We start from the raw sequence: 12,285 nt of genomic DNA on the forward strand, positions 1-12,285 counted from the left end.
ATGACTCCATCTCAACTGTTACTGCTCCACACCAACTACACTGCTAGGTGCTCTATATTAACAAGAGTGTGTCTCTCTTGTCTTTTCACTATAAACTGGCTTTTAGCTAGGTTCTTGATAAGTGCTTTGGGCACAATTACTTTACAAAAAGCACTGTGAAGCACTGCTGAGAATGGGAGCGTTGTGCAGCACTGAAATGAACACCCAACAGAGTAGTGTTTATTAGTTCCTGTCTGGTTATCGTTATCTTGCAGAATTTAAGTGGAATTAATTAGCTGTGCTGAGGGATGCAGACAGGTAGGATTAGAAAGCAAGCTGAGCGTGCGTACCTGCAGCTCCGGGGGGCCTCCCTCGTCTCTGATCAGCAGCAGGTAGCTCTGTCCATCAACCACCATCTCCTTCTTGAACCGACCACCTGAGAAAGAGGAGAGACATGTCACTGTGAGTTTATATGGTGGTGCTTGGTCTAGAACATACTTAGAGATCATCATTATTAATACAGCCAATGTGAACCGATCTGCTTTACCCTGCCTATTGAAGGGCTTGGCAAAGTGATGAACAGGGCATAAACTCAGGCCTAAAAGGGTGTAAAGCACTGACATGCTCCTCTATCTACTACCTGTCAATCAAAACGTGTTTGGTTAAGCTACAGCTAAATCACCAAAACTAAACATTAAAACCAATATGTTTCACGAACACACACCAGTAGGACTAGGCATGAGTCAGATTTAGGCCTTCCCATTTTCATACATCACATTCACATATAGATGACTTCCCATTCTGAAAGTTTTGATGAAAGTTTGGAGACATCCATCTGGATTGTGATAGGCTTCAGTTCGATTTGGCCTCGCTGTCTCAATGAGAAATCAGAAGTTAGAGGAGAAAACAGGATCTCTATGGAGTCAATTACCAGGGTGGGAAATTGCACACAACAGCTGAGAGATCCTGGTAATTTACCCCCCCCCCCTCCCCCCTCCCAAATTCACTTCACAATCACCAGCTAGCCTAGAGAGATCTGTTTCCATCACTTGCAAAACTCCACAAGCTATAAGTTAGCGTGCTAGTGTATTAACCAGCACAGCAGTCAACACAGCAGTCAACCAGTCATATAATGTATTTTCAGATTCTGTAAGGAAGACTGGAGCCTGCGATAGAGAGAGGGGAGAGGGAAGGGGGGGGGGGGGATAAAAGGAGAAGAAAAGAGAGAAGTCTAAAGTTGCTGTAGTTCATGACCACAGGATAGTGGAGACTAGAGAAGCTATACAGTAGAATGATAACTACTATAGTGAGCCTTGACTTTTTCCCCCTCATCTCTTTGAATGCATGTTCGTATTATTTGCCACTGGCAAGGTTGGCTACAGATAAAATACAGACCAATGGGAATACCTCACAATAAATTGGATTTTGCATATAATTGGAATGGTTTGAGATCCGGTGGAGATTAAAAATATTCAAATGAGAGTTGGGGAGCTAGGCAAGAGACGCGTCCCAGGAAAATAAAACATTGCTTTTAGAATGCAGAACATCTGCATCAAGCTATCTCAAACAATACTGAATAATATACGACTCCATGATAGGTGTAAGAGTGGGCATAATAAAGTACACTATACAGTATATACAAAAGTATGTGGACACCCCTTCAAATTAGTGGATTCGGCTATTTCAGCCACACCCATTTGTGACAGGTGTATAAAATCGAGCACACGGCCATGCAATCTCCATAGACAAACATTGGCAGTAGAATGACCTTACTGAAGAGCTCAGTGACTTTCAACGTGGAACCGTCAAAGGATGCCACCTTTCCAACAAGTCAGTTCGTCAAACTTCTGCCCTGCTAGACCTGCCCCGGTCAACTGTAAGTGCTGTTATGGTGAAGTGGAAACATCTAGGAGCAACAACGGCTCAGCCGCGAAGTGGTAGGCCACACAAACTCACAGAACGGGACCGCCGAGTGCTGAAGCGCGTAGCACATAAAAATAGTCTGTTCTCAGTTGCAACACTCACTACCAAGTTCCAAACTGCCTCTGGAAGCAAAGTCAGCACAATAATTGTTCGTCAGGAGCTTCATGAAATGGGTTTCCATGGCCGAGCAACCGCACACAAGCCTAAGTCACCATGTGCAATGCCAAGCGTCGGCTGGAGTGGTGTAAAGCTCGCCGCCATTGGACTCTGGAGCAGTGGAAACGCGTTCTCTGGAGTGATGAATCACGCTTCACCATCTGGCAGTCAAATCAAATCAAATGTTATTTGCCACATGCGCCGAATACAACATGTGTAGACCTTACAGTGAAATGCCTACTTACGAGCCCTTAACCAACAATGCAGTTTTAAGAAAAATAAGTTTTAAGTAAAAAAATAGATAAGTAAAAAATATGTACATGTGGGTAGAGTTAAAGTGACTATGCATAGATAATAAACAGAGAGTAGTAGCAGCGTAATAGAGGGGGTGGGGTGGGGGGACAATGCAAATAGTCCGGGTAGCCATGACTAACTGTTCAGGAGTCTTATGGCTTGGGGGTAGAAACTGTTAAGAAGCCTTTTGGACCTAGTAGCAGAGAGAACAGTCTATGACTAGGGTGGCTTGGACAATTTTTAGGGCCTTCCTCTGACACCTCCTGGTATAGAGGTCCTGGATGGCTGAAGCTTGGCCCCAGTGATGTACTGGTCCGTACGCACTACCCTCTGTAGTGCTTTACGGTCGGAGGCCGAGCAGTTGCCATACCAGGCAGTGATGCAACCAGTCAGGATGCTTTCGATGGTGCAGCTGTAGAACCTTTTGAGGATCTGAGGACCCATGCCAAATCTTTTCAGTTTCCTGAGGCTTTGTCGTGCCCTCTTCACGACTGTCTTGGTGTGTTTGGACCATGATAGTTTGTTGGTGATGTGGACACCAAGGAACTTTAAGCTCTCAACCTGTTCCACACCAGCCCTGTCGATGAGAATGGGGGCATGCTCAGTCCTCTTTTTTTCCCTGTAGTCCACAATCATCTCCTTTGTCTTGATCACGTTGAGGGAGAGGTTGTTATCCTGGCACCACTCAGCCAGGTCTCTGACCTCCTCCCTATAGGCTGTCTCAAAGTTGTCGGTGATCAGGCCTACCACTGTTGTGTCGTCGGCAAACTTAATGATGGTGTTGGAGTCGTGCCTGGCCATGCAGTCATGGGTGAACAGGAGTACAGGAGGGGACTGAGCACGCATTCCTGAGGGGCCCCCGTGTTGAGGATCAGTGTGTCAGATGTGTACCCTTACCACCTGGGGGCGGCCCGTCAGGAAGTCCAGGATCCAGTTGCAGAGGGAGGTGTTTAGTCCCAGGGTCCTTAGCTTAGTGATGAGATTTGAGGGCACTATGGTGTTGAACGCTGAGCTGTAGTCAATGAATAGCATTCTCACGTAGGTGTTTCTCTTGTCCAGGTGGGAAAGGGTAGTGTGGAGTGCAATAGAGATTGCATCATCTGTGGATCTGTTGGGGCAGTATACAAATTGGAGTGGGTCTAGGGTGCTGCGGGTTAATAGTCATTTAGGCAGGTTATCGTAGTGTTCTTGGGCACAGGGACTATGGTGGTCTGCTTGAAACATGTTGGTATTACAGACTCAGTCAGGGACATGTTGAAAATGTCAGTGAAGACACTTGCCAGTTGTCAGCGCATGCTCTGAGTACGCGTCCTGGTAATCCGTCTGGTCCTGCGGCCTTGTGAACGTTGACCTGCTTAAAAGTCTTACTCACATCGGCTACGGAGAGCATGATCACATAGTCATCAGGAACAGCTGATGCTCTCATGCATGCTTCAGTGTTGCTTGCCTCGAAGTGAACATAGAAGTGATTTAGCTCATCTGGTAGGCTCGTGTCACTGGGCAGCACGCAGCTGTGCTTCCCTTTGTAGTCTGTAATAGTTTGCAAGCCCTGCCACATCCGACGGAGCCGGTGTAGTACGATTCAATGTTAGTCCTGTACTGACTCTTTGCCTGTTTGATGGTTCGTCTGAGGGCATAGCGGGATTTCTTATAAGCGTCCGGGTTAAGAGTCCCGCTCCTTGAAAGCGGCAGCTCTACCCTTTAGCTCAGTGCGGATGTTGACTGAAATCCATGGCTTCTGGTTCGGGTATGTACAGTGGGGAAAAAAAGTATTTAGTCAGCCACCAATTGTGCAAGTTCTCCCACTTAGAAAGATGAGAGAGGCCTGTAATTTTCATCATAGGTACACGTCAACTATGACAGACAAAATGAGAAAAGAAATTCCAGAAAATCACATTGTAGGATTTTTTATGAATTTATTTGCAAATTATGGTGGAAAATAAGTATTTGGTCAATAACAAAAAAGTTTCTCAATACTTTGTTATATACCCTTTGTTGGCAATGACACAGGTCAAACGTTTTCTGTAAGTCTTCACAAGGTTTTCACACACTGTTGCTGGTATTTTGGCCCATTCCTCCATTAAGATCTCCTCTAGAGCAGTGATGTTTTGGGGCTGTCGCTGGGCAACACGGATTTTCAACTCCCTCCAAAGATTTTCTATGGGGTTGAGATCTGGAGACTGGCTAGGCCACTCCAGGGCCTTGAAATGCTTCTTATGAAGCCACTCCTTCGTTGCCCGGGCGGTGTGTTTGGGATCATTGTCATGCTGAAAGACCCAGCCACGTTTCATCTTCAATGCCCTTGCTGATGGAAGGAGGTTTTCACTCAAAATCTCACGATACATGGCCCCATTCATTCTTTCCTTTACACGGATCAGTCGTCCTGGTCCCTTTGCAGAAAAACAGCCCCAAAGCATGATGTTTCCACCCCCATGATTCACAGTAGGTATGGTGTTCTTTGGATGCAACTCAGCATTCTTTGTACTCCAAACACGACGAGTTGAGTTTTTACCAAAAAGTTATATTTTGGTTTCATCTGACCATATGACATTCTCCCAATCCTCTTCTGGATCATCCAAATGCACTCTAGCAAACTTCAGACAGGCCTGGACATGTACTGGCTTAAGCAGGGGGACACAGCAGGATTTGAGTCCCTGGCGGCGTAGTGTGTTACTGATGGTAGGCTTTGTTACTTTGGTCCCAGCTCTCTGCAGGTCATTCACTAGGTCCCCCCGTGTGGTTCTGGGATTTTTGCTCACCGTTCTTGTGATCATTTTGACCCCACGGGGTGAGATCTTGCGTGGAGCCCCAGATCGAGGGAGATTATCAGTGGTGTTGTATGTCTTCCATTTCCTAATAATTGCTCCCACAGTTGATTTCTTCAAACCAAGCTGCTTACCTATTGCAGATTCAGTCTTCCCAGCCTGGTGCAGGTCTACAATTTTGTTTCTGGTGTCCTTTGACAGCTCTTTGGTCTTGGCCATAGTGGAGTTTGGAGTGTGACTGTTTGAGGTTGTGGACAGGTGTATTTTATACTGATAACAAGTTCAAACAGGTGCCATTAATACAGGAAACGAGGGGAGGACAGAGGAGCCTCTTAAAGAAGAAGTTACAGTTCTGTGAGAGCCAGAAATCTTGCTTGTTTGTAGGTGACCAAATACTTATTTTCCACCATAATTTGCAAATAAATTCATTAAAAATCCTACAATGTGATTTTCTGGATTTTTTTTCCTCAATTTGTCTGTCATATTTGACGTGTACCTATGATGAAAATTACAGGCATCTTTCATCTTTTTAAGTGGGAGAACTTGCACAAATGGTGGCTGACTAAATACTTTTTTTCCCCACTGTATGTAAGTCACTGTGGGGACGACGTCATCGATGCACTTATTGTTGAAGTGTAGCGGATGATTTGGACGGAGTCAGGTGCAGGAGGTGTAAATCACAGAATAATGGTTAATTCGGTCAATACAGCGTTTCACAGCAATAATGTCCAGAGGGGGCGGAGGGAGCTCCCGCACCTCAGACTCCTGGAGCGGACCAGCCACCACTGGCCTGAAGAGAGATACGTGAAATGAGGGGTTAATACGGTAATCAGGAGGGAGCAGCAACCTATACTTAACCTCGTTAACTCTCCTCAGGACTTTGAACGGCCCCACAAACCGTGGGCTCAGCTTCCGGCAGGGCAGGCAGAGGGGAAGATTCCGGGTCGAGAGCCAGACCCGATCACCCGGTACAAAGACTGGGGCCTCACTGCGGTGGCGGTCAGCGTTGGCTTTCTGGCAATGCACGGCGCACTGGAGGTGGACGTGGGCGGCATTTCACATCTCCTCCGCGGGCCGAAACCAGTCGTCCACCGCAGGAGCTTCGGTCTGGCTCTGATGCCACAGTGCCAGGACCGGCTGATACCCTAAAACATATTGAAATGGTGATAGGTTAGTGGAGGAGTGGCGGAGAGAGTTCTGGGCATATTTGGCCCATGGCAAGAACACCGACCACTCCCCCGGGCCGGTCCTGGCAGTAGGACCGCAGGAACCTACCCACATCCTGATTTACAAGTTCCACCTGCCCAATAGATTCAGGGTGAAACCCAGAGGTCAGGCTGACCGAGACCCCCAGACGTTCCATGATCACCTTCCAGATTCTATACGTAAACTGGGGACCCCGGTCAGACACTATGTCCTCTGGCACCCGTAGTGCCGGAAGACGTGAGTAAACAGGGCTTCCGCAGTCTGCAGGGCCGTGGGGAGACCGGGCAAAGAAAGGAGGCGGTTCTTCCCGGTCAGGCAGTGCACTGTACGGCCGATGCCTAGATGACCAGAGGCGGTGGACGTGTGTGCCCAATAGATAAGACGATCACGGACACTAGACGGAACGTACCGCAGCCCAGCTGGGCACTGAGGTGGAGATGGCTCTGTGCATAACGCCCGCTCTTGTCCACATCCACCGCCAACACCACCGGTGCCACAATGCAGGACGCCCGGAGTATGGGGGTGTTGTCTATGGGCCTCTCCTCTGTGTCGTACAGCCGTGACAGTGCGTCTGCCTTCACATTCTTTGTGCCTGGTATATAGGACAGTGTGAAATCAAACCAGGTGAAGAACAAGGCCCACCTGGCCTGGCGAGGGTAAAGCCTCCTCGCTGCCCGGATGTACTCCAGGTTACGGTGGTCAGTCCAGACGAGGAAAGGGTGTTTCACCCCCTCGAGCCAGTGCCTCCACACAGTCAGGGCTCTGACAACAGCCATGTCTCCATAGCCTCCGTTTTAGCCTGCGACAGGGGATATACGTAACTCCTGGGAGACACAGCGTCTAACCGGAGGTTTATCGCGCAATACCCTGCCCGATGGGATGGTAAGTTGGTCGACTGCGTTTTGGAAAACACGTGCGCCAAGTCAAGGTATTCGGGGGAATGCGCACGGTGGAGGTAGTGTCTGGACTTTCCACCATGGTCACACAACGGAAACAGCTAGACACCTACCCTGACACTCTCGCGACCACCCCATGAGAACCCTCTGCGGCCATGAAAAGGCCAGGGAAGGCCCAACACAACAGGGAAATCAGGGGACTCAATAATATGAAAGGTGATTTGCTCCCTATGGGTCTCCTGCGTAATCATGGTGACTGGTGCTGTAACCTCCCCAACAAAACCTGACCCTAATGGTCGACTGTCAAGTGCTTTGATGGGCAATGGAATGGATGTACCAATGTAATATGTAGACTAAGAGCTAAAGACCTGTCCATAAAGTTCCCAGCTGCGCCTGAATCTACCAGCGCCTTACACTGGGGAGCTACCGTGTAATCAGGGAAGTTGACGTGGATGGTGAAATGCGCAGCTGAAAGGCACAGCAGAGGGCTCTGAACAAGTGTGGGTTTGCGCTACCTGGGGTGATGCGAGAGTGCCCTGCCTGCCGCCTCCAGAACCAGAAGAACTCTGACGACATCGTGCAGCAGAATGTCCTCTCTTGCCACAAGAGTGACACTGGATCTGTCGTCCTCCGTTCTCCCGGATCGCTGCACCACCCAGCTCCATCGAAACGTGATCCGGATTGAAGGGGTGTGAAACGGGCAGGCCCCTTCCAGGATGTCCTCTCGAAGCCAGCAGGTATCCAACCGGATGGCCATGTCCACCAGTTGGTTGAAGGTCAACGTGGTATCCCGGCAGACTAGCTCCATTCGGACGTCCTCATGCAGGCTGCATCGAAAGTGGTCGACGGACCAGACGCTCACCCGCCTCTCTTCCTTCGGGGGAATGATCGAAGACTGCCCGGAAGAGGCGAGCGAACTCTCCATAGTTGTCCAACACGTCTCCTCCTTCACTCCAGACTGCGTTGGCCCACTCCAGGGCTTTCCCTGAGAGGCAGGAGATGAGGGCGGACACCTTCTCCCGATCCGATGGAGCAGGGCTGATGGTGGTGAAATAGAGGTCCAGCTGCAGGAGGAAACGCTAGCAGCGGGCCGCTGTGCCGTCGTATTCCCTCAGTCGAGACAGGTGAATACCTCTGGGTGCTGGGGTGTGGGTGGCTGGATCCGGTCGCTCAGCTGGTTCCGCAGGGTCGGGTTCTCTCCTCTCCAGGCGCTGGACGGCCTGGAGAACCCGATCCATCACTTCACCCAAGCTGGCTAACATGTTGGAATGCTCCCGGACCCGCTCAAAGACTCCAGGCATATTCCCCGCTCCTGCTGCCTCCATGCTGTTGGGTGTGTGATTCTGTAGCGGGTGATTTGGACGGAGTCAGGCGCAGGAGGTATAAATCACAGAATAAAAGGTTTATTCGGCTAATACAGCGGTTCGCAGCAATGCGTAAAACACCTACAGTGTGACTTAACGGCACACTGGGGTAAACAAAACACACGGGTGAATATCCCGGCGATAAAGTACATAATGTTCCACTGAGCTATCAACACCTCCACATGGAAACAATCACACACAAAGACATGGGGGGCAGAGGGAATACTTATACAGGGACTGATGAGGGGATATGTGTGTAAAAAACAAGACAAAACAAATGGAATGATGAGAAGAGGATCGGCAGTGGCTAGAAGTCCGGTGACGACGAACGCCGAAGCCTGCCCGAACAAGGAGAGGAGGCAGCTTCGGAGGAAGTCGTGACATGAAGCCAGTGACTGATGTGGTGTACTCCTCAATGCCATCGGAAGAATCCCGGAACATATTCCAGTCTGTGCTAGCAAAACAGTCCTGTAGCTTAGTATCTGCGTCATCTGACCACTTCCTTATTAACCGAGTCACTGGTACAGTTTTTAATGTCCCGTTGGTAGGATATCCGTGATCGTAGGTCGTCTATTTTGTTTTCAAATGATTGTACGTTGGCTAGTTGGACTGATGGTAGAGGCAGAGTACTCGCTCGCCGTCGGATCCTTACAAGGCACCCCGACCTACGTCCACGATATCTCTGTCTCTTTCTCAAGCGAATGACAGGGATTTGGGCCTTGTCGGGTGTCTGTAGAATATCCTTCGCGTCCGACTCGTTGAAGAACAATTCTTAGTCCAGTACGAGATGAGTAATCACTGTCCTGATATCCAGAAGTTATTTTTGGTCATAATAGACGGTGGCAGAAACATTATGTACAGAATAAATTACAAATAATGTGGAAAAAAACTCATAATAGCACAATTGGATAGGGGGCCGTAAAACGGCAGCCATCTCCTCCGGAGCCATTATTTATCCAATGGATGAATCTGGGTTTGGTGAATGCCAGGAGAACGCTACCTGCCCCAATGCATAGTGCCAAATGTAAAGTTTGGTGGAGGAGGAATAATGGTCTGGGGCTGTTTTTCATGGTTCGGGCTAGGCCCCTTAGTTCCAGTGAAGGGAAATCTTAATGCTACAGCATACAATGACATTCTAGACGAGTCTGTGCTTCCAACTTTGTGGCAACAGTTTGGGGAAGGCCCTTTCCTGTTTCAGCATGACAATGCCCCCATGCACAAAGCAAGGTCCATACAGAAATGGTTTGTCGCGATCGGTGTGGAAGAACTTGACTGGCCTGCACAGAGCCCTGACCTCAACCCCATTGAACACCTTTGGGATGAATTGGAACGTCGACTGCGAACCAGGCCTAATCGGCCATCATCAATGCCGACCTCACTAATTATCTTGTGGCTGAATGGAAGCAAGTCCCCACAGAATATTCTACCATCTAGGGGGTCCACATACTTTTGGTCATGTAGTGTATATCAAAAAGAAATATGCTGAGGGTGAAAAAATAGACAGAAAACTGGTATAAAATATCTATCGCCACGGCAACACCAGATATTTCATTATCAGCCGTGTTATCTGTTACAGCCATCGGTAATAAGATGTAGAGAATATGTGGAGTTCATAACAGTTTTAGAACTTTCCAACTGACAAGATCCCATCTCTGCAAAAAAGCAAGTGAGGACACAGCGACTGGCTCTGCCTGCAGTCTTCTAAGACTAAGTAGGCAGTGTTCTAGCTAGGGCCAACATGCAATAAAGATCCACTTGAGCCACACTTTCTCCCCATTAAGTCCACTTTAGCCCACTTGGCGAAGGGGGATTCTACCAGACATCAGTTGGGTTGTGTAATAGTCAGAGAGAGAGAAAGAGAGAGAGAGAGAGACAGAGAGAATCACAGAAGCCAAGCCAGACTTTCCTCCACTGAAGCAGGGCCGGTTCCAGAACGAATCAGTTGGACGGGCATTTGATTTCCATAGGGGGGCAGAATTCTGTTATGAGTGTTATGCCAAATAACATCTTCTGTTGTCATGTTATGAAATGGATGTGCATTCAAGTATAAGCCTACATTTAGATTACATAACATCACCATCATCCTGGCCGTGTCTCTGTTCACAACCAAGCATTGACAAAAACGGATCCTGAGGTCGGAGGAGAATCCATCTGTACTGTAATCTCAGTGCCGAAAGAATTAAGCTAACCTAATTGTTGAGCGATAACGAGAGACACTCAATCTGTATTAGGGTAGGCAAGCAATAATGTATAATGATTTTGGTTGGATGTGGCTAATGAATAGTGGTTATAGCTTTTCTATCAACCTGTTGTCCAGCTTATACATACAGATGAGTCTAACACACACACACACACACACACACACACACACACACACACACACACACACACACACACACACACACACACACACACACACACACACACACACACACACACACACACACACACGTTTTGAGACTGGAGCTGTATTTTTGGGCTTGGTTAACAGGTAGTAAACATATTCAGCTCTAGAATGGAACATGGAGGCTCAGAGACCTTGACACGGAGCCACAATTCCAACAGAGCCCGTTCCACTGTTGCCATGGCAACACCTCCCTCCTCATCCCTGGTACTAGCCTTTTACAGATGCAACTAGCAACATAGTAGAATGAAGAGTATGAGCTGCTGGGTGAATGAATGGTATGGACCAAACAGAAAACACTACTCTCCTTAGAAGCGAGGTAGCCTCTTTCAGTCTACAGAGTAGCTATAGTTTCTATTTGGGCTCAGCAACGTGCTAGGAATGAGACTAAAAGGAGACCCTTTGCCACCTGTTAATGATGGGAGATGAAGCGGAATGTTGTATCACATAAATGATACAGTGATCTGTATAAAATGCAATAAGAAGAAACAACATGTTTCCTTAATTACCCAAAATCATCACTCAGGTTTTAGCTTTCCAGCATTTTTGTCATTGATTTCTCTAGGCCTAATTAAGCAGTAAGGATTGTTTCTTTCCCTTGGTGAAGCAGCATCATTATGCCAGGAACTCATTATGCGCTTCATGTCTCATGTCACTCCTCACTATAATTATACAAAACCAGACACTACAAACCCTCCAAACCCCCTCAAAGATTGTAATTTAACCCCAGCTATGACAACATCTTTGTGGGTTTCGGAGAGCCTTCGCTTCTGAGTTCAGCAGGGCCGAACTCATTAAGGATTCCGCCTGATAATCAAAATGGAGAATTGTTCAGTTGTGATTCTGTGAAGTCACAGTGGAAATCTCTGGAACAGGCCCCTGTGGAAATAAATATACCTTCTCACTGAGCTATGCCCTCTCGTTCAGTGCTTCAGAGCCTCAGAGCTCCCAAAGCAGAAACTGTTTATGTTCATTGCAGCAACTGCAATCCCCGTTTGCTTTGAAATGAAGGATTTTAGTAGGATTTGGTGCTTTAAGCCCAGGTTTAAGTTTGACCTTGATGTGTTGGGAATTAGCATTCCAAAACAGCAGCCCTCTCTCTTTCACGGGAGATGCTTTGCTCTAGCTGTCATTGTCTTTTCTACTCAGTTTGGCAGTTGGAAATGGAACAAATGGATAAAAAGCCAATTATCTCCGAGCACATCCTTGGGCTTGACATAAATCTGACACTGCGTTGACTGATACAAAACAATAACAACAACAGAAACAGAAAACACACCTGGCTTCAAAGACTAGCT

The 12,285-nt window shown here is 47.9% G+C and overlaps 1 protein-coding gene across 1 annotated transcript in view; it reads right to left on the bottom strand.

Moving 5' to 3' along the window:
* The window catches only part of LOC121535350 (arf-GAP with GTPase, ANK repeat and PH domain-containing protein 3), a 217,761-nt gene that overhangs the window by 96,825 nt on the left and 108,651 nt on the right, over window positions 1-12,285 (bottom strand). The window contains exon 4 of the mRNA XM_041842343.2: window positions 330-415. Within this exon, the coding sequence (XP_041698277.1) occupies window positions 330-415 (86 nt within the window). The remainder of the gene's footprint in view (window positions 1-329; window positions 416-12,285) is intronic.

The sequence above is a fragment of the Coregonus clupeaformis genome, chromosome 21, assembly GCF_020615455.1.
Source record: "Coregonus clupeaformis isolate EN_2021a chromosome 21, ASM2061545v1, whole genome shotgun sequence".
Lineage (NCBI taxonomy): Eukaryota > Metazoa > Chordata > Actinopteri > Salmoniformes > Salmonidae > Coregonus > Coregonus clupeaformis.